Consider the following 23,287-nt stretch of genomic DNA (forward strand, 5'->3'; position numbering starts at 1 on the left):
GCTCTTGCGTACTTCATGACAATTAAATCGAAAGCCGGCAGTTCCGCATTGCGAATTCGTTTTGCAGTTATATATTCACCTTATCGTCGGTTGTTGTCGATATTGGCTCTGTTTAAATGGCCTCAGTACCAAAGATCCAATTCTAGTTACCCAATTAACAACCGCTGCAGGCTATGTCGATATTTTAGTTTCAAGCCACAACCGTTTTGTACTAAGAGCTGTTTTACTTTTCAACAATGGTTTCTCCAGGTTTGCTTTTGTTGCACTGTACATTTACCGCGCTTGTCCGAAATGTAATCTTTGATTGTTTGGCTTTTATGTAGTCTGTAGTGCTCATATTGAACTGTAGAATGACGTCAGCACTCTGTGTCCATATCTGTCCGTATCGTAACGCTTGGTCACCTTTTGCTGTTGTGTTGTTTCAAATAAAAGTAGCCTTTAACATATTGAGGGGTGCTAAAGTTAGATGCTGTCAGTCAAATAACAACACATGCGACTTTTGTAGACGACTCCTTGCAGTAGATATGCAATCCACTTGAAACTTTTACCATGTTTTCTGCGCTGACAAGCAAACATCAAAGACTTAACAGAAACTGATAAATTGTATTTTTCTTTATTCGTAAAGTTTTGTAAGAGCATCGTTAAAAGCAAAACAAAGAGCGACATCACAGTGCAAAAACAACAAAAAATAAGATAAAACAAAATAAAAGAAAAAATCCAAAATTCAACCGAAATATTGCGTTCGCGCAAACATATCAAACTTAAAAGCAACACAAAAATCTTATATTTAATCTTGACCAGAATCTAAAGAAACGGAATTATTTAGCTTAACCAACTATAGGGAATGTTTGTTACAAAACGAGTCTTAAAAGTTAGCGAGCAGCAAATGTTAACTCAAGACAGTCATAAAGCTTGTGAAACGTCTCGTTTCAAGTGCTGTAAAATATTTTCAGCGCTATAAAAACGCATAATTAAATCCAACTCCAGAACGAAGCTGACTATAGTCACTTCGTATAGAAGCCGTATAAAATTGAACCAGATTTCTTCAAAGGTTCCTTTTCAAAGGCGTAAACCCACACATCTTGCACCGTGTTTTTCGCTATTTCTCATTTGTATGGCGTTACAACCCTCTATACCTGTTTGCCAAGCGGCGAAATTTAGATTTTACACAATTTTTTTAGATTTTACAACAAAATTTAGATTTTACAACAGCACTGTGAAATACGCCGCAGATTTCATCCCGAAATCCAAGTATGTGGCAGTATAGGTTCACGCGCATTTTATCGGAGCTGGCCGAAACAAACAATTAACAAAAAAAATAATCAAGTATACACCTTAATCTCGCAGAAAACCGACAAAGCGCCGGCGCAGTGATGGTTTTCTGTCCTAAAAAAATTGTTACGCAGTAATTTGGGCACGAAGCAGACATGAATACGTTGTTTATGTTGAGTAAAAACAGCTGCTATTTTGAGGGCTTTCATTCGATGTGTTGGCAGTCCGTTTTAGTCGGGTAAAAATTAGCTTTAATTGCCCAATGCAAGCAAATGAATTGAATCGAAAAATAGCTTGTTTAAAGTGTTACCAGGTGATCAACAAAAACGCAAGCTGGGATACGACACAGCAAATAAAGACAAGCACTTGCCTGGCATTAAGCTTAAACAAAAGCACAGTTTATTTAATTCTTGTTTTTTTCTCTGTTTTCTGCAAGGGTGTAATAAGCATTAAGCACCTTTTTTCGAATGAAAAGCGTCGGCCGCCGCCACAAATATTTGATCAAGCAGTTTAAATCCCACTTTAACGGAGGTAAATAACCCTTTATTGAAGTTTTGCAACACATCCCTTTTTAGACGTCAACTAGATTCGTTCCAGAATGTTCGCTCGGCGTGAAAAAATCCCCATAATCTCGACGCAGTTTCTCGTCCGGCAGCTGGCGCCCTTTCGGAATTCTTGACACTTGAGGCAGCAGAGCAACGGAGCAGTTCCCAGTCGGGTTAGTCCATCGCCTCCACAAGGTCTCACAATCATCTTTGAAGGAGGAAAAAAAAGAGCGGAAGCAGGACCGTCCACATGGTAGCGCTACTGAGCCGAGTGTTGGCGCCGTTAGTGGTGGTGGTTGAACTTTTCACTGAAAAGGTAAATGAAGTTTTTCACAGGCTCCAAATAGCGTAAATTACACTTGTTTGTGTAAAACTTCCGGGTATCGCTAGTAGTCCAACAACAAAATGGTATAAATAAACAAAACAGTGGCATTTGTGGACAGAGCTCAAACAAAAGAAACAGATAAATAAATAAGTTTTTTTTAGACCAAAGCATAAAATTTCCTATCTTTTTTTAGCAATTAACATTCATAAATTGCCCTGTTAACTAAGGACGAACAGCAGTTATTAGATTCACATATGTAAGTATCTCAAGTCTTTACCTATCGGACGAGCTGAATTTGCAAAATTGACTTTCTTCGTTGCTTTTGGGGTTGTTGTGGTTGTAGGGGGGGTTGGTTTCGGGGTGGGTTTGGGGGTCTTCTTCGGTATGCCAGGGGTGGGTTTCACTGTTGCCTTGTCATGATGGTGAACGGTTTCATGGCGAACCTTGATGCGCATGCGCATTGCGTTTTCGCACGTCATCTTGGTCAAGTCGGAAAATGCTGGAAGGCGAAAAAAAATTGTTATTCGAGCACACGCCCAGGCAGTTTTAAGGTCCCGTAGTAACACATAGTGGTTATGCTCTAAAGTTGTAGGCGTTTCCTTCCCACTGTACAACGATATTTAACAATTCATCGCGTTTAGAAATTTGGTGACGTGAATTTGTCAGTTTTCTTTTTTAAATCCATTTTCACGAAGCGTCGCTTGGCGTACTCGGAAGTATTACTGAGAAAAGGTTGTTATAATGCGTGTAACGAAGTTTAAAAACTTACAATAACAATCATGCAGTTAAAAGTGATGTATGTGATAGCTTCAACAATCAAGGGAAATTAAAAAAAAATTGATCGCTCAAAACGTGTTTCCCGGTCGCGAAGGGTCGCTGCTTTAAACCTCTCACTAGAATATTATCAAAATGCATCGTAATAAAGATATTTACAAGATGCAAAGACTTACCCAGGTAATAGTAGTAATGGCCGGGCAGGAAAATAAAGCCCAGGGGATTTGGACTCCGTTTCTGAAACTTGGTGGTCAGCTTTCGAGTCTGTGTTGGGTTGTTGCAATCGAAGATCTTGCGAAATTCTGAACGAGAACATGAAGTTAGTTTACTCTGTATTTTTTTTTTGTTTTTTTAGCCATGTGAGAATTACTCCCAACCCAAGCCTTTAGAGCTACGCAGCGCATGGTTCATTTTCCAGGCCACCCCAACGCTCATATAGTTCCCCTTTTAGTTGTATTTTCGCGGTCTGGCTTTCCAACTGGCTTATTCCAATCGGTAAGGGCCTTTTTTCTCATTCAGCAAACATACTTAGGTTTTTTGGCGATCTAAAGTCGCGATATGACGATACCAAAGACCCCGAAAAGAAAAAAACGAAAATCCAGTCGTGCCCACCGTCGGGCACAATGGCCACAGCTGGAAGCGTAGACCACCCAGCGATTTCATACAAAAAATACGCTAAGGCAACCAAGAGGCGTTTGGCGCTGTAAATGGCCCACCTACAGCGCGACCCTGTATTATCTAGGCCTACCACAATACGCAATTCCCCGACTGTTGCTAACGCCAATATGAGGAACCCGCACCATTCAACTCACTAGGGCCGTGCGCGACACAATAGCTTGGGGTTCGTTTGGAAAACCGGGGTCTTTCAAGCAGTGTGACTGGGTGAAAATGTGGATTGAGTAGCCGCTGTAACAACAGCAAAACTGCCAACACATTTGAATAGTAAATTGAGTGAGCTGAATAGCGACTAATTCGCACACCCTTCTAACTTCGAGAGTGTAATGTTAGAACTCGTATTTATTACCCTTTGAACGCGTGCTAGGATATAGCTATGAAAGAACCAGCATACGTGCTTAGTGTTTATTGAATACCGGCACTATACTAGAGGCCAGCCAGTCGCCTATACTTATCTGGAATTATTGAAAAACCGAGCACAGCAAATGGTCCAACGATGAGCGCAAGAAAAGGAATGCGCTGTGGTATAGTGTAATTGGAAAAAGGAGGGCGCTCTTATCAGTTTCACCTTGGTGTTGGACCGTAGGCACGTAAGCACTTTCGACAGCAAGCTGTTTCACGGACTCCCTATACGCTGACTATGTCAAGTTTGGACAAGCCTTTGTTGTATAGCCTACTTGAACTAGCAACGAGTATCGAACTGTTTTTTTTGATTTAAGAAACCGAGTTTCCCGCGATACCTTAAAATTTAAGTTCAACTTTATAGACCAACTTAGAATGGGCTGAGTAATGGCAGACCTGTGTATTCGACCTTAAATATAAGAGTAAAAGATATTCCCAAGTCGAACAAAGGAAAAATAGCTATGACAAAAAACGTTATTCAAGTATAGAGCACCATAAAATCCGTGTTTACGGGTTCCAAACTTGAACTCTTTTTCGTTTTATAGAAAAATGTTTAACAAAATACGGACCTATCGTTTGGCTTCGGTAGTGCGCAACGGATTCAGTACATAACGCACATTTTGGTGGATCCTATGTCGCACCCACGCCCGTTTAAAAAATAAAGACCGGTTTAAAAGAAACTTACCATGTTTCTCGCCCAACGTGCACTTGTAAAAGTTCTCCTCGCTCACATTGAATATGGCGAAGGTTAGCCTCTGTGCCTCGGGCTTGTCCTTGTCGTACTGCGGACAATAGAGGTCCATGTACTCGTTGCTGTGCACTTCAAGGTGGTAGATCTCGCCGTATGAAAACCTGCAACACACACAACACGCGAAGTTAATACTTGTGGCAGTTGTGCTTGACCTGGCCGTTTTTTTTCTATGAATTTGGAAAATGGTTTGACTTTTCAGGCTTTGACAGATCTTTTGTGAGATCGTGCATGCTACTTTTGCATTTTTTTGTTGGGGACATCCAGCTTTTATTGGAAATACGTTCACTGAGTTACATACACATGTAGAAAGCATCACACACACACGACACATTTTTCCAGCGTTTAAACCTGAAGGAGTAAGTCCAGTCACAATATTATTAGTTTAATTTTTAAAGTTTGCGTTCTTTTAAGCGACGAAAGAAACTGCCTAAGTCGTTGCCAGTCGGCCCAACAGTGCCAACCGACTTGCACATTGTCAAGCAACCTATATTACGCTTTGCTGGTCACCCCGCTGTTACCAATCACACGAAAAACGTCACTTGTAGCCCAAGGAGGCAAACTCAAGACCATGCGGGGATTCCATCGGCATGGAAATGTTCGTGTCTACAATTTTTCAGTCTTGGCCACGGCAACGGCTTGTCGGCAAACAAGATTCCCGAATTAAAAAAAACAGTAAACAGCAGTTTGAAACGCTTATTCCTTGTCGGTAAACATCTGACGACACAACCCTTCGTGTTGCTTTTATCGTTTCGCTTGCTATCTTACATAGTTAATTGGTTATCTATGCTGGATATACAAACTGTTGGGCTATTGGCCAATACAACGTTGAATCTTACATTAGATTATTTGAAGAGCTTTTTGCGATTTTATTTTGCATAATAATTAAAGATAAGCACAATACCGTTGCTATAACGCCTACTTTGTGGCTACTTATACAATCAGTTATGTGCAGCGTGTAACGTTTGCTCAACTGTACAAGTCAACATCATATTTTGCAATGATACAATTACCTAACAATGTTAGAAATACCCAAAACTCAAATGGGCTTTTGAGAACAGCGCAAAACTATTTCGGACAACCAGCGACGTTATGTCATCGTTACAGCAAAGAGTCGCCAAGGTTTACACGAGTTTATTAGGTTGTAAGCGTTCACAATACAGTAACACTGAAAAAAGATCTGCTTTAACAAGCTTGCTTAATGGCAGGAGAATAATTTTCCTGTCGCTGTTTTGGACAACAAACTTTATTGACACAGGGAACCTTGTAAGCCCGTCGTACTAACACGCAGACGCCATCTGTCTTGTAAGATTAATTGTTAAGTCGCGCTCACTTTAACAATAAAAAACAATTACGCTAAAGTCCTGTCTAGGAAAACAGTTTTCTTTCTTGCCGAATGTTTACGTCAACGTCTATGGAGACGTTTGTCATCCCCAGTGTGACGTCACATAGACAATGGCAAGCACCCGAGCGCGTGTGTATTCTATTTTTACACTTGTGTTACACAGTCGGCCTTTGTAGGAGAGGTGGGTAAAGAAAAATAGGGCGGTGTGTTTTCTATGTCACGCGATTGCCGTCGAGCAAACACAATTACCTCATAGCGCCGTAAATAATCGCCTGCAGCAGCCCCCACCCCCCAACCACCGCCCCCTCGTCACCTTTGCATTTGCTTTGTGACGTAATACACACCTACGCTCAATTAATTGCCACGTGTAAGGTTTAGGGGTGTGATACGCCAGTTTTATTGCGACCGAAGACAATCGAAACTCAGTCCTACTCGAGCGCTGAAAAGGATAAATCATACGGAACAGGAACAGTGGGTAAAAGTCCCCTGGCGTAATTTGAGAGGAGTTTTTTGTAAAACGTGTACTGATTAAGGAGTACTGGTGTAAAATCCCCTGAGGCCTAAATGACCCAGGTCATTTGTGAAGCTCAAACTTTTAGACAACAACAACCAACCGCACTTATACTTCCAACAAATGTCCGGGTGTCCAAAAGTTTTCTTCAAGGATGAAAAACCCAACTACATCAAAATGATTTACATTAGGAAAAAAATAACTTTTAAATTATAGCACTTTATAAAGATGAGAAATTTAAAAGAGAGTCCTTGCCATTTTAATTCAAAGGCGGTGTCATAAGTTTCAAAGGCGATGTAATAAGTTGCCGATGTTTTTAAGACACAAATTTCATTATTTTCAACCCTAACCTGGTCCAACCTTTGTACAATAAAAATGCAGTGACTAAGACCGAGGCGAGAAGCCCCTGCAAAAAAAGGGGTCACATGACGTTACTCGTTGTCAGCTGATTAATCGAAAAGCAGCATCGTCCGACTTTAAACAAGGAGAGAGTTAGTAGTACCCCTGCCCGATCTTGCGCCATAGCAAACAAAAAGCGACGAGAAGCATCTGCTTCAGAGTGAGCAGCAAACATGAAACTTTCGAGTCGAACCGATGCTGGCTTGGCGGGGGGCACGCCCGGCAAACAAGCGAATCAATTGCGGGACTTGCTGGAGTGGCGTTTGTTGGTCTATGTGTGTGTGTATAAGTAGGGGGGTAAAAATGCTTACGCGTTGCATCTAAAGCAGCCGTTTTTTCTTCTCCATTTTTTTGCATTTATGGGCTGCAAATTCAATCATTCACTCGAGAAAACCGTAAGACCTTCCAAGGCGTTTAAAAAGCTTTTGACAGCATTTGTTAAATTTTGCGGTAATTTTGAACCTACGAGTAGAATTTGGCCCTAAATTGCTTTCAAAAGCCACACACTGGCTTTCACAATTCGCAAAAATCGCATGAAAACCTCGCGGTTCGAAGCTTGTTTGCAAAAGGAGGCCAACCGACGTCGTTTCGACTTTGTTGCCGAAATGCAGCGAGAGCGACGAGCGCAAGTGAAACATTAACCAGCACTGAGCAAAGCTAGGCGTTAAAGAGAGCACGACTAAAAAGCGCCAGCGATCGTCTATGGTTACCAAGTAAACAGTCGGGACAAAGCTAAACACCCGACTCGTAACCAGATCGGCTTGAGCTAGAGCGAAGCCTGTTGTGTCGAGCCGTGTTGTACAGGCTAGGCCTACGCGCCACCCTGCAATTGTTATATATTTACAAGGACCCATTTATCGATGAGACAGCTTGCCGCTTCTTATGCTGGCACCGCCCAAATGTAAGAGCCTTGTTTCCATATCGCTTTTCAATCACAGTTTGTCAACATGTGGATATCGCCTTGCAAAGCTGATGGCGTTTAACTGTGATTGGAAAAGCATTACGCGTGTAATGGCGATTGGTTCTGCCCACGGCAGCTTTCGCTGTACTATATAACTAGCGCGAAAGGCCTCCATTTGACGTTGGCGGTGGCGACTGTCAATATTTGGCCACCGTCTAGAAACGCTGGCACCGTTTTTAACGACGCCGTGAAACAGCATGGCGAAGTGCTGCAAAAGCTCTGAAGGAATAAGTCCGAACACGTTACACTCACTGTTAAGAGCAATGAGCGCATTTAACTCGATTCCCGAGTCCTTAAAATCACTTAATCACCCAAAAGTACAAAAATGTATAAGAAAAAGATGCTCATTGAGACTTTGCCAGTAGACACGTATTGTAGAAATCCGGCGGCAATATTTTCCCAACTACACGTTGGAACTTTTGGCGGGAAATCGTGGTTGGCCGTAAACCTTTGGTCGCGTTACAAACTTTACGAGTCGAAAAGGTCTGTTGAATATTAAAAGTAAAATTGGCACACAAAGAAAAACGACAAACAATACATCAAAAAAGCGAAGCCACGCCTTGTATGTAAAAGTGGCATGCCTTGTGGAATCGTCCGAAAATAAAGCGGACTCGTAGACACGAGCGACCTTTGCATAACACGCCACCTGTGATCAACGCTCAAACTTATATGACCAAATAAGGGCAAAACCTACAAGACCCAGTCGCGCTTTGTCAAATAAAGGGTGTGCAGTGTCAAGTGCTTAAACCATCGCAAACCCATCAGTCAAGCCAGTCGTCGGCCCGCAACACTCAAGGTCAACATTGACACGTGACGTCACGCTCGTGATGTCACGTATCGCGTACGTGGCATTTGACATGGTGTCGTTGCGGCGGCGACGAAATGTACCTTGAACGCGCCGTAAATAAAACGTCAAGGCCGATTTCGCTCCATTCTGTGTTTATGCGTTTGTCTGTGTGGTTTGTGTCCTTGTGTGTCTGTGTGACTATCGTGGGTTTACCGTCGGCGTTGGTCGGGGTTAATGGACGCGACTTTGGTCGCTACTTATCTTGTGGAACCGAAACGCTAACGCTATTGTTCGCAATTGCAACAACAGAAACCTCAACGAACTCCGCTAATTGATCGGTAAACTTTAAAGCTGTAATTTCCAAACAAACAAGTTCGCAGCACGAGTACTCTGAAAAGCACTCCAAAAACTCTCCACGATGGCTGACTGTAACTACACTGTTCTGGTAAAACTTTCAGGCTGTTTAAAATACGTATTTTGCCGATGTTTTATGATATTTTCACAGGTGCAAAACAAAAACACGGCTTTCCATATTCCATAGTTACCTTTTCAACAAAAAGGCCGTTTTCGCGCGTTTATTTACCGTGACGTCGATTAGTGACGTCAATCAAAGGGTCGGGATAAAAAAAATCGACGGATTACATCATTAAGCAAACACACAACCACAGAGCATTTACTATATCTCTAGGAAAAGGGTAATAAAAGACGGATAAATATGGCGACAGGTGGTGCTGACATCATACAGAGGGCCATGAAAAGTGTCGCGCGACTCATCTCCTTTAAGCAAGGACTGAGGAGCATTTTGAGAGTCACAACGCATAAGCTGTTCGACGCTGGAGTGTTTGCCTTGTTGTCTCATCCCGCGACCGGTAACGGTCGGCTGCCACATGCGCAAACATCATTAGCGCCCCCCTAGTCCTTGGAGCTGGGTGTGACTGTTCGACTGGCAAGGAGGACACTTACAGAACCTCTCGCGCCACAGTCAAGCACGCGTTAGAGACTTGCGAAGCGCACTCTTGGCTTGAATCTCGGTTGGAGAACCTCTCTTGAGAAGGAGAGACTCTTCCAAGACACTTGAGCATAAAGGACATACCCGCCTTTTGGTGTGGTGCTGCGCTACTGAACGCTCCTTCGGTCAAGGACCGCGCGGTTAACGGATCGCGTTTTGGACTTTTGCTACAGTTGGAGCTCTCGTTAGCGTAAACAACTTGATCGACGACCTTGCTGCTTCTTTCAATTGTATCGAAACGACAACAGAGGCCTTTTGTTTTCACGTGTATGTTTGTGAACGTGTTTGTTTAATTGTTTAGCTGTTGTCTTAATAAAGCGACCTTTAGCAGAAATCGGTTAACAATTAACGGAATATCGACTCGCCAATTTGGCCCCGTAAGTGGCGGAACAAATAATAAAACACACAGCGTGCAAAGGGACAATTAACATTCACTAATTAGCGTCGCGCTGAGGTATATAATTTACAAAGTGGCTCGTCCAACACTGCAAAATATCCTTCAATATCGGGGCACAAATAAAAGCGTAAATAGATTACCAATTGTGTGCATTATTCGCTTGGTGTATATACAGTTGCCTGATAATAATATCGACACGAGACAATAGTTCGATTAGGCCAGAGTTAGCCTTTGGCGGGCGTCGGAGCTATTCCGGGTCGAGATTTACTAAGAACTACGAAAATTAAGAAAAAATCAAGCAATTGTCTTTGCAGCTATATTTTTGTGTACCGTGTCCCTAAGTATAGTCTGCGACAATCTGTTGACGCGAAATTCGTGATCGGAGCACCCCTAACATACACTTACTTCCACGCGGGCTACAAAGAGGACAGTTCGGCGTTGGACTGTTTCTTTCCCGAAATGCGATTTCGCAGCGAATATCGCGGCCGCAATCAGTCGCTCCTGCACCAGCACACCAACCTCAAGTACATATATGGACAACGAATGTTCACGAACGTCGGCGGTTTCTCGTTCAAGTCTTAGTTTAGGTTTAATAGCCGGCGCGTGCGTATTTGCGATACAATCTGGCCGCGAAGCGAAAAGAGCGAAAACGCGAGCGCTTGTTTGTTACGTATGAATAGGCAGACCCCGCGGCGCACTATGAATGCGATAAGACAAGGTCGGGTGACGATCCGTCGCCGGTAGCGATTTAAAAACTCTAGCCTGGATTCGTTTTATCTTGGCCGGAAGTGGGTATATGTTTGCAAATGTTTGTCGTAGTCTCCAGAACACAAAGCAATACAGCCCAAAGGAATTAGATAGTACCGCCAGTTTTACAGTAATCGACAAGCTTTTTATTTTTAGTCGAAATTTGGTGGTTTTGTCAAGTCCCTTGCGGCAATTAAAGTGTCTATTTAGTTGGTGTTTTTGACGCTGGTGTAAGTATAAGTTTTGCAATAGCGAATTCAATTTGACAATACTCCACATACTGTGGCTTGTTGAACTGCCCCACAATTTAAAACACAAAACTGAGGGTTTCGAAAATATCAAACCCAGAACATTTAATAAATCGACACGACTTTCACTTTTTTGCCTACACATCGGAAAATAGAAAGAGGTGGTGATTTTATCGCATGTTCTCGCTATTATATCGAGAACTTTCTTTCTCAATATGCCCTGCTTTGAAAAGAGAGGCAGCCTATAGGTGTACGGTTTGCATTAAGCTTAAGTGGGACGAGCAAACGGCGTCGTAAAGTGGTGCAAGATTGCCGACTGCAAAAGGGTCGCTATATTTGCGATTTGCAAGTACTCAGAAGGTTCGCTCAAGCTCTGGCACCTGCAATTAACGTAAAGGGCCACCTCGGACGCGGTCGGCCAAATAACCGGTGGGACGGGAATTAGCGTTCCGAGAAAAAATACCCAAGATAACCCACGCCGTGGCGGCGGTTCTACAGCTTGCAATTATGTACAAAACGCATTTGATCACGTTCAAGTGAGTTTTTAACCGCAACCTTTTGAGACTACTTCGAAACGCGCCATACTTCGCTTATAACAATGTATAACAATTTCACTCCCTGACAAGCTTACAGTTGCAAAACAGTCCGACCCCTTTTTTACCAGGCCAATTTTGTGCAATTTTCGCATTGCTGAGACTATTCTTTTTTGGTGTAAACCTATTGTCGGCGAATATGTGAGACGCGTTTAGTCGGTGAGCATAGACAGAATTACCGGAACAAATTGCGATGAAACACGTTTCCGCGATTGTAATCAAACCCGCGTATGCTTTTTCCTCTTTTTTCCAATTTTTTTACGGGAGCCAAAATACTTGGCATTTATAGGGGCCGGTATCTCAACCCATTACGAAATTCGACCTTGTCCATTTGAAAAGTATTTGTCGACAGGATTAGTTTTGAATTTATTGTCCAAATAATATGTAGGTTTTTAGAAGCTGAATGGAAGAGTTGCTTAAACCTAAACTATTTTGTTGACAGGATCATTTTCGATTCTATCTTTAGTTTTTGAGAGCTAATGAGTGAGAAGACTAAACCTAGTTACCCCAATGGCAACTTATAGAGCTGCAAACACACGAAATTAAGCCATTATCCGTGATACTCGACCCGCCAAACGACGGTTCAAAACGGTCCTAAGCAAACCGGCTATGCGCACATGAAACAAACCAGAAAATTTAGCCAACAACATCACGCCCAAGCCGACCCGGCGCGAATTAACCGCTCTTGGGCGCGGCAATCCGCTTAATGCAAAACGAATTGCGAAAAGACGAGCAGGTTAGCAGCGACCGAGGAAAAAGCCGATTAGTCGTGTCAGGCGCTAAGCCGTTTCGAGGGCGCCGACCCGTCGAGATAATGCTTTGAGATGCGGCCTATTAAAGCAAGAGACACATAGGGAGCAAATCGAATCTGGCGACTTTTAAAGTTTGCCCAGATGTTCGGCATATGGCGGCGACGGGGGGCGACGGGGGGCGACGGGGACGACGGGGGACGACGGGGACAAGCAGCGGCCAAATGGCCAGACCCGCCTTCCCAGCGGGAATTGTCGTTCTCCTTTTTCCATAGGGTTTGTAGACAATGGGTGGGAAACCTGCGTATCACTACGGACCGCATAAATCGCATAATAAATTTGGGTGGACCAAAAACAACGAAACAATACCGTATAGCCTGTATGTGATATAGTTTAACAGTTCTCATGGCAAACTACACCCTTTTGTAATAGTGGTTTTGTTTTTCGAAGCATTTAAAGAGTCTATTCATGCCAAATTAAGTACGCTTCCCGTCCCTTCGACAGACGAACGCCCGGAATTCCCCATGCGCTTTGAACGATGTGTTTCCAATTTCAGACGCAATTTGGCAGCATAGAAGTCAAATTTTTGCTTGGCGTTTTCCGTCGTAATTTCCCCGCTATTATTGAGCGGGCGGGCGACAAAAACAATGGCCGGCTTACAAGCTTTTCGAGCACCTTTGCTCGTCCAGCCGCCCATTAGCTGCGGTTAGTCGACTGCTCCGTGCCTGGTACCGCCCCTCCGCCCAGCATCGGCGATCCCGGCCGAGGCTGCGCGCGAGACTAAGGCGGCGCTAATAACAGTTTCGAGCTGATAATTCTCGCCGTCGCTAAAGCGTTCAATCGACATTTCCAAGGCGCCTTGAAAAATCAACTCGCTAAGTGGCCGCTCTTGTTACGTCACAGAGGCAGACGCCGGCCCCGCTGCGCTCGTAGATGAAAGGACACAAGGGCGTGATAAAATGGTTCCATGTTCCCGTCCCTATCAATTGGACGCCAAAGTATTTTAAAATCTATTCTGATGGGATTACGGCATCATGTACGCAAGGTTAACAAGTTACGTCGTATTTTGCGATTTGATAGTCACATTGGACTCAACAGAAATTCACACGTTCAAATAGCTCACGGCAAGCAATCAACTGCGGTGGATCCTAAACGGCGCGCCGCAGCATTTCGGCTGCCACTTATCTCACAGCACGTCAAAGCTTATTTTAAAACACCAAGTGACTCCCACGCCGCAATGCGAATCCCGTGTCAAAGGCGGACCTTACGTAACCTGACAGGACTCTCCCAGCGATAAAAGACGTTGCAGGGGTCCGTAGGCAAAGCCTAAAGGGCCAACGCGGCCTACAGAGACAGCAGCAAAAACAACACACTTGTCCAGCATTGGTCGTTACGTGTCAGTTGTGGTCACGCCTCGGCGGGCGCATTTACGACAGGACAAGACTGACCTGGCGTATTATGACGCGCCTACCGGTCATCAACATAGCGCTTATGGGAAAGCCCCTTGTTTTGCTACCTGTTAAGAAGGAAACATGGCGAGTGAGCGTCGTGTGCCTGGCACAGGTCCGGCGTAATGACACGGATTAAAGGGGAAAGCAGCCTCGCGACGCGACTACATCAGAGAGCGCTAAACGTCCGGAAACGCACGATGCTTGAATCTTGAGCACCTGTTAGCCACGTGACCACTGTGGTCCTACAAAGCCATCGCCGCCAAGAAGTGCTGGTAAATGACCACCTCGAAACGAAACCGGTTAGCTGAGATTTGTAAATGAGCAAGTTGTGGGCAAAAATGTGGGCGGAATGGTACTATAGTCTAAGTTTAATATTGAAGAGGCCTGATAATACGCTTTTCTGTCAGTTGGGAACATGACTTCATAAACATCGAAACAAAAACAAACTGATTGGAGCAAATTGTAGAGCTTGCAACGACCGTGATTTTTCAACTGGAGTTCAATACATTTACAAAACACATGGGTTGCCTTTTTCCTAACCTTGTGTCCTAAACTGTATGAGTGGCGATAAAGTTCAAGGATATTAACGATTAACTTTCAATAAAGCAATTGGCTTTCAAGAGTTTGTTATTAAGCGGATTAAGGCACATGACTCGGCATTTCGTTTTGCGGCGTCACCGACCGCAAAGAAGGATGCCAATTGCTTCTGAACCCGGTTTGCCGCAAATACATCGGCGGCGCACACGCCCGCTAATCAGTGGCGGTCATACTGTAAAAGGAATACGCTCGTGTGTAAAATCCAACCGTCGACATTTTTTTGTAAACTCGGAGCGAACGTGTGAACTAAACTTAGAACCTTGGATCGTCCTTAAAAATAAAGAAATTAGCCCCAAAGAGTATCGTTTTAGTTACATTATTATATTTGTCATGTTTATTGTGGGTACTAATTACAAGGGAATTGAGTACGGCTGTTTAAAACAAATAAAATTGACCCTTTTCTCCCAAATTAGGAGGCAAAAGTTCACATCTTTAAAACATGTCATTTTAAGTTCTCCAAATTAATTTTCGAAAAGCGAAAACTCCCGATTTTCTCCGTTTTAAGCCACGTCGAGGATAATGTCAAGTTTGGCGTCTGGCATCAATCATTTATGCGCTAGAACGGCGCAGTGGAAGGCGATGAAAGTCGTCGTCGTCGGACGAATCCGCCGCAACGCAATAAAGCCGAAACTGAGTCGAATGCATATATTTAAAGAGCGCGCGCGAGCGGGCAAGCAAGAGAAAGAAAAACACACAAAATCGAGCGGCTGAAATGGCTTGTTTGTGCAGTTGTGCCTGCTGAAAGGGCCCGTGGGCCGTTCGCGTGTATACTCAGTCGGCGCAGGCCCAGACCCGACCCGTTTGCGGCCGTCCGGGGACAATGGCCTCGACGACGTACGGCTGGGGGGGGGAGGTCATAACAAATGGGGCAGCGCCGATTTCGGCCGTCGAGAAACCACACTGCCAAATTTACGAAGCAGATTACTGTAGGTTCGTCGTTTTCGCTCAAAAAATCGATCTTGCGCGACAGAAAAGATTGAGCGATGCCCGTGATTTTATCTACTGCGGAAACGCCGAGATTTAAAGCGTCCAACAATTGGCTTCTCGACTCTGAGCCTAATTGATCACCGCCACTGCGAGGAAAGGAATGCGAAAGGGTGGTTTACCTTTGGAAGGTAGCAACAAAAACGTCACCAAAATTTTAAACGGTTTGCTAATTGACCACTCCGATGTATTTTCCGGCGTAATAAAAATTATACAAATTATAAATTAATTTTGTTTGAAGTAAAAAAAATCGTAGCAGAAATGGCGAACCGTTGACTGACACCGCTATACTTGCTAATGTACTAAACAATACGCAGAAATATAAAACCAAGTTGTGTAACTTTGTGTATCTACACGCGAGGCAAATGCCCGAGTCATATGTTTGCGATTGCCATTTTACAATGGTAAACTATGCACGGATCTGTAATATATCTTGAAAATGAACTTCAAAGCCAAATAGGTCGAGTAAATCGACATAATCGAAAAAAGACGTTCCTTCTTTTAAAATGGAGGTATGATTAAATTTCAGTAACATTAACTGATGACGATATAAGTGTTTATCGAAACGTATTTTTTCAGATGATGTCAATTTACTTGACCTATTTGACTTTGGCCTTTATTTTCAAGCCACATTTTACGATGGATATACTACTTTCATCTCGAACAAAGGAGCTCTAGTCAAAATCGTGTCATCAAGGAGTTGCACTGTGTTGTGCAACTTGAGATTCTAGAGCAATATTACACTCTTATGAAACTTGAAGCTCCACTTGTGATGTGTGGGCTTCAACCTTATCGCCAAACCCGTAAGGTTTACAAGTCCATTTCGGCCGATATTCGCAAGCTCTTGCGCAATTCGAAGCAAACAGATCGGAAGATTGCGTCAGAATTCATTTCGGAAAAAATTCAACCCACTTTCCGCGGCCAAGCAGACGGAAGTGCTTGTCCCTATAGACAGGCACAGATTTTTAATGGGAACAAATTTGTCGTTTCTCGGCGGCGACGCATTGAAATCTGTCCAGCCGTGTAGGACAAGAGGAGAGGGCGCGCGCCCCAAATAATAGCCCCTGTTGCCAATTGAGCGTAAAAAAGGTAACGACCACCTCGGTAGAAATGAACTTGCCTTCGAGACTCAGTCGCGTGATCTTTTTATCTTTTACGCCGTAAATGTACGTCTGTTCAAAAGAAGGGTGTGTATGAGTTGGGGGGATAAAGGACTTGGACTGTAAATATGCGCTTGCGTGCTCCGGGCATTGAAACGCGGCTATTTTGTGGGTTTGGCCCGCGGCGAAAAACAGCCAGTTATGCCGACCGGCAAATATGCATTGAAGTCTCGCTTTAAAGCGTCTTTCTGCTTATGAAAGTACCGGTATGGCTATTTGCATTTGAGACTGGCAATTTCGGCGCAGAGCCCTATACAAGAATGGCAAAGCGACCTGAAAACGTGCTGTAAAGTGAATTCGCGTTCAAAGCCACTGAACTTTGGTTGAAAGGTTACAAATTAAATTGCCGGCTACCTGTTTTTTGTTATGCCGTCAAATGAAAATTCGCGAAAACAACTATTGGAACGGCGTTGTCATGCGAATTTTATTTGGCGTGGAGCGGTTTTGTTATTCCTCCAGGGCCGTAACTGAGGTACGCCACCTGTGGGCTCTGTTTTCTCTGTACAAAGCTCACACAAAGAAACTGTCGAGGCGGTTTTAAAAGGGCCGTGAAGGGAAAGGGTGCTGTTTAACTGTTTATCGAGCGGGCAAGCCCAACTTCGTTACACACTTGTTAAACACTTGTACTACACAACTGGTAAGCGTAAATCTTCGGGCGGTTTTATGGCGCCTTCGAACCGTACGAGCTATAAGGAGTTTTCTTCAAATATGACGCCTACTACTACTATTGGCAAAACGTAGGGCAGTCATAAAGGTCCGGATCCAAGGTTAATTGCTCAGATGTTTTCTTTAGGGTTACGAGCACGCCTCGGCAAATTTGAACTGGTGAAGCGCCCGTGGTGCAATAACCTTATCGAGAGTTTTTTTTGTGACAAGGTTCAAGCCGTTTTGCAGATTGATCGCGTTGTTTGCGAACGAAGGACAAACAAATACACCGCGTACCTCCCATAAAAAGGCACTTTAACCTTCGTTTCAGTTCATTTCCACGCGTTTCACAGCGTTTTGTCTTTTTTATCCTGTTGTAAGTTCAAACAAAATACAGCAAACGAGCTTTATGTTAAAAAAGCGCGTGTTCTAGGGAGGACAAAACATCTGCGATAATTGCAGATCCGTCAAAAGGACTAGAAAGTCTCGACATAAAGCACTAAGTGCTGTTTACTTTGGGTTATGAATCACCTGGCATCAATTATTAACCAACCCCGGGACCCTAAACCATGGGTTGTGGATTAACTTTAAGCGGTAATTTTTTGGACATGTACACTTGTACGGCTGTAGGTAGAATCGTTTTCATACACGCTATAGCCCGAATTATATTGTCTGATAACACTATAAAACATTCAGCGCTTTTTAAATAGCCCTTCCTACGAGTTCGTTTGTTTGAAAAGCTCTTTCTACGAATCATGAGTTTCTATTTTACACCATACATCAGCGAATTTAACGAAAAGCGTTGAAATGTCAAGGAACCTGAAAATGTCACGGATTTATTGAAGCCCTTAAGCCATAAACAAGGATGTGACTCATTCCAAATACGAAAATAAACGTGGATAAGCCTATCGAATAAACAAAAGCCATATCGCGAAATCGAAACCTTGCTCGATTTAAATTCATAAGTGTAGCAATGGCGCATATAAAGACGAATTTTGTTGTTTTGTCCAGTTTTCGTCTCATTTTATAACATCACCTTAGGAGCGTCTGAAACAACATTCTCGACAAGCGGGAAGAATTCGCTCGTGATGTAAGCCTTCACGGTATTCGGAAAACAACAACAGAAACGAAGACGCTTGGTTGATCGCTCTGTCGGCCAGCCCACGGCATCGCTGTCGGATTTTTCGCCTAATAACTGAATCATAAAGGGCGGCACTCGGCATAGCTGCCAACACAAACCCGATCATCCGCGACTCGACTTCCCTCTTGAAAACACCGAGGAAAAACTCGAAGAGGCCAGAAAACGCGCAACCTCGGACTTAACCGTGCGTAAATGCGACGGTGAATCATATAGGGCAACTTTGCTTGAAAAAAAACCTGCCCGCATACCACAAGCCGCTCTAAGTCGTTCGACAACAGGCAAATCGTGTATGTCAAGGGCTGTTTGGAGCCGATCGAATGACTTGTTCTAAACTTCTAAAGTGCGTAAGAGGCGTTGCGACGCACGATAGGAAAACAACAAGAACTAAAACCAGCACTCCATTAGGAGTAGACTCATACGAGTGGCTGTGTGGCACAATTTACAGTTGTCATTAGAATTAAACAAATTTCATTGTTTAACAAATTTATCGATGGTGATATGAGCAACATAGGGCTATTTCAATCTTTGTCCACCTTTAAAATATACGACTTATACAATGTTTTTATGTGAACGGAATGTCTTGTAAATGGATCACAGCAAGTCCAATCGTCACATACCTTTAAGCCTAATGGCTGGAGTTGTAGTTCGAAGTAGAATGAATTTCAAAGCCAACATTAAAGTAGCTAACAGTTTTTAAATGCTTCGAAGACTGTTTCATACATTTTTAACATGTTAACATAACCATTCGCCAATTTACTACACTAGTTGCTTAATACCATAGATCGGCAGCTATAGTTACTCACTACGGATTACATTTGCTGCTTGCGATCCCGTTTCACGTGGTCCTAAACAACATTTACAAATTTTGCTTTACTCACTCAGCCGTTACGTCGGGGTTCCACGGCACCAGGTGAGTCTTTTCCTCTCTGGACAGTCTCCGTTCTGCCTCGCCTCCACTGAGCACGATCGCCAACAGAGTCAGCACGGTAGTCCTTTGATAAAGCATTTTTGCCAGGGCAAATTTCACAGCAGTGGTTACATCAAAAAATAAGCTTTTAATCTGAAACAAAACGTCGAACAGTGGGTTATTGAATGATATATTTGTGCTTGATTATAAAGAAATAAACCTTTTTCGCAATACAGTTTGAAACGAATTATCGCAGTTATTATAGTTTACCAAGATGCACAATTGGAAAGGACTGATTCTGACTTTAATTACAAACGAAACAATTAAACACTGAAGGATTTTATTACTTAAAACAAAACAGGCTTAGATTACTACAACAATCTAAAGTAAACGCTCAATGGCTAATTCAATACAACCTACAACATACATAAAGTACACTCGTTCTGACGTTAAACCAATATACAGCACCAAAACATCTCACGTTACATCTCGCCAAACGGGCGTCGCAAAGAACAAGGCTATTCACAACGGGTTCGTCATCCAACACCACTGACCCAACAGACCTCGCTGGCAACAGTGTTTCACCACACGGCGCCTCCTACCAAAACTCGACAGCGCTAATCTGCTTCATCTCAAGCTAAGCGCTGCCCGAAAAGCTCGCCTGAAGGCTAAAGCTCAAGAAACGCTTTAACAGCGCACACAGCAAGTTTGTTGCCGGACTAGAGAGCGCAAGAGACGTGACTGTTTCTTGCCCGCGGGCCCGATCGGCGGTTTTTAGCGCGGGCGCCTTTGCCTTTTGCTTACAGAGAGCTTCTTGACAGCGCGCGCACTCACTCATAAGCAGCACAACACAGCTACAAACACTTGAACTGACTGATTGCAATCGCGCGCCTCTCTCGCTCATATCCTTCCATCCCTCCTGGGGTCCTGCTGTGCTTTTGCTGTTAATCGAAAGCCACTGCCATCGCCATTTGTTCTCGATCGCCGGTCGGCCGCGCCCTGGGAACAATTGTGGATCGCTGGACGCACGCCAAATCGCGTCCATTGTCTTTCGTCGCGGCCCGCTGTTCCGCTACAAATTGCCCTTCAATGTATTCCAAACGGCTTCCTCATTAATCTGGAACGCGCTTTGTACACGACGTCACAGTCGGCCGATTGTTTTGAGCACAATGCTCGGCGCTGGCGATTGCGACCAGGGCCCCTTTTTTCTCTTCCGTTTTTTACGACAGCGGTCCATTTGTCAAAAACGCTACGCTCTTGGCGGCTATTTTTAGTGCGAAAACGGATCAGGCCCCGTCTCTCCCTCTCACGATAACTGCGGTATTATTCTTCTGGGTAGCACAGGTTTTTTGGGGCAGTAAAATACTAAAATTATTACTACTATTTACACCGACATTAACAAAAATGTAAAAACGTTAACCTACTGCCGATGCGCAGCTCAATATTCCCGGCCTCCTTTTGGCCAATGGAAAGAATAAGCCACTACACGTTCACCACTTATTTTACATTTACTTTCTTTACTTTATTTTAGTTAGTAAAAAAAGCAGTTATAGAGCGTTTGTTGCCCTATAAACTGCAGCGAGCAGCACGAATTAAAAGTCGTGCTTAACCTTGTGTATTGTATGCGGGTTGAGTTACAGTAATCCTCCATAATCCGATGCATGCTTTAGGTTTAAGGCCTGCTAAACTGTTCGATGTTTTGCTCGTGATCTGTTTAATATTGCCAGCTAACCCTGCTGATAACGTTTTGTTTGATGACACAACCCATCCCTATCTCGACTTAAATCAATATAACTAAAGCTTTTAGGACCAAAACGAACCAGGACCAGGTGTTGTCCGTTTTGGTCAATATAGTTATTTTTCGAGTCGTGCTGAGCTATACAGTTAAGCGGAAACCGCATTAGAATGTTTTTTTATGGAGTCCCTCAGACTGCATAATCATGTCCCCAGAATAAACAAAATTAACAATCTTTTGTTTTGAACCAGAAAAGGCAAACAAACAGTTGTTAAAACTTGGATTTCAGGAAATTTGCTACATTGTTCTTGTCAATTAACAAAGTTGCATTTTTTTGTTTATCTTATTTGGCATTTGCCTCAGCAATTGTAACGTTAGGTATTATGGTAATTGTAGGAGCTCAAACGCTTTTTGCCATCAGCACCGCAAATTGGCATCCCAAAATCAAAATTCAGTTTTAGACATTAGTTCCTACATTTTCAGTGTCACCGTGCGTGAGCCATAAAAACGCGAATGTGCAAAAATTACTCTTCGCAAATTCAGCGGTTTGTAAAAGAACACAAGAGTTTTGCGAAGCGCAGCCGCGCCTTAAACTTGATTGCACGCTGTCGGTTGGATTTCTAGCAGCTCTCTGTTCCGCGTAGATTGCTGTTATCGGTTTACTGGAAGCCCGGGGCTGGGAAGTGCCTTCACCGACGTTTGTTGCCACTCTGAAATACGTTGATTCTGTAAGATCGCGAGCCACTGTCTACACATGTCAACATACTCTGCAGTGATTCACGTGTAAATTTACCGTAATCTCCCTTGGCTAGAAAAACGAAACGTTGTCATGAGCATCAGGTATATAGATTACTTTTGAAAGATTAGAAGCAGAGTCGGCGAAATGGCTCGGGTGTTTGTATAGGTACATAATCCGTTTACAGCGCAATATTTTCGAATAGACGGAAAAACACGGTAATGCCAAAGAATATAGTCTGCCTGCGCAATATATAACTAAATCCCTTTTGCTGCGTAAATGTCATGACAAAAGTATTTCAGGCTCTTATCGCATCATAATGTATGTAATTCAAGGTATCCTTGCCAAATTTATCACTATCGATGTTATATTCAGTATTTGTTTAATTAGAAGTTGATTGATATTTTGTTCATTCGAGCACATGGTTCATCAATTTAGGAAATTATTATATTTAAAAGTATTTCCTGTGTTTTTTAGATTTCTGAGATACGCTCAAAAAAAATTAATTTTTCTGCCATAATTCCTCGGCTTTTTCACAAGTAGTGTACTACAGAATAAGTTTAGAATAGATTGTGCCTTATGACTGGATTCGTTTTACGTGTTGTATCATCTATTTAAAGAACAAATTTGATCTTTTGCTCGCCTTTTTAGTGGTACAGGATCTCTGGATGATTGTAGGGCCTTGAACAAAAAGTACTGAAGAAAAGATTCATAAACAATATAAATGAAAAACATGTGTCGATGGTCATCACATGTGGTAAATAAATATTCACTAGCTTTATAACATTTAACCCAGGTTTATTGTTTGTTTTCTTTTATAACACATAAATTGATTAAATTATTAAAGGTCAGTGGTCACTTATTGTCATCTGGCGTAGGCTATTGTGTTGGCCGACCAAAACCTTAAGCCGCAACCACTTAAAAAAAAAACACCAAGTTTCATGAAACTTGGTGTCTGTTCCAACAACTTGATTTCCCTTAATTTGACTTGGTTTCCTCAGTTTGTTAAAAATTGGGGCTAAAGATTGGATCCTTTAACAACTAATAGGTAAAATCATTTCTCGAACTGACTAAACCTACAACGAAAGCACTTCCTGAAGCGTATGCCAGATTTTTAAATCGTTTGTCATGAGCTGTGTTGTCAAATTGTTGTTTGGACAAAATTATTTTAAACAAAAACATGTTGTATCGATACACGAAATTCTTGCCCTTTTTTGTTTTATATCAGTTCGAGATTGATATTTTCTCAAGATGTGGCAAAAACAACCCACCCAGTCAATCATGGAACAACAATAGGCTTCATTATATATTTTAAAGGCAATCGTTCAAGTTCTGATACGATTTTATCGGACGTATCCACTGAGGTATTATAACTGTAACATCTAGAAACATTTCGATGCGATTTGACGATAGGGTGCATCATTCGACGTAAATTCCCTCCAAT

At 43.0% G+C, this 23,287-nt stretch overlaps 1 protein-coding gene across 1 annotated transcript; it reads right to left on the reverse strand.

Moving 5' to 3' along the window:
* Positions 1 to 589: 589 nt before the first annotated feature.
* On the reverse strand, positions 590 to 19,545 carry LOC146162505 (ephrin-A2-like). Its single transcript, XM_083383981.1, has 5 exons — positions 19,344 to 19,545; positions 4,679 to 4,845; positions 3,093 to 3,218; positions 2,420 to 2,641; positions 590 to 2,125 (listed from the first exon to the last, which is right to left on the reverse strand). The coding sequence occupies exons 1-5, from the start codon at positions 19,469 to 19,471 to the stop codon at positions 2,022 to 2,024; spliced, it is 747 nt and encodes a 248-aa protein (XP_083240107.1). The 5' UTR covers positions 19,472 to 19,545; the 3' UTR covers positions 590 to 2,021.
* Between the last annotated feature and the right edge of the window lie 3,742 nt (positions 19,546 to 23,287).

This window comes from Ascidiella aspersa, chromosome 3 (assembly GCF_963924565.1).
Source record: "Ascidiella aspersa chromosome 3, kaAscAspe10.2, whole genome shotgun sequence".
Taxonomy (NCBI): domain Eukaryota; kingdom Metazoa; phylum Chordata; class Ascidiacea; order Phlebobranchia; family Ascidiidae; genus Ascidiella; species Ascidiella aspersa.

What these genes read in the sequence shown, in the direction of transcription:
- LOC146162505 (XM_083383981.1), bottom strand. Translation starts at nt 19,471, where the DNA reads ATGCTTTATCAAAGGACTACCGTGCTGACTCTGTTGGCGATCGTGCTC. An exon ending in CCATTACTACTATTACCTGG is followed by an intron (nt 2,642 to 3,092) that starts GTAAGTCTTTGC and finishes TTCGCCTTCCAG; the next exon opens with CATTTTCCGACTTGACCAAG. An exon ending in AAATTCAGCTCGTCCGATAG is followed by an intron (nt 2,126 to 2,419) that starts GTAAAGACTTGA and finishes TTACCTTTTCAG; the next exon opens with TGAAAAGTTCAACCACCACC.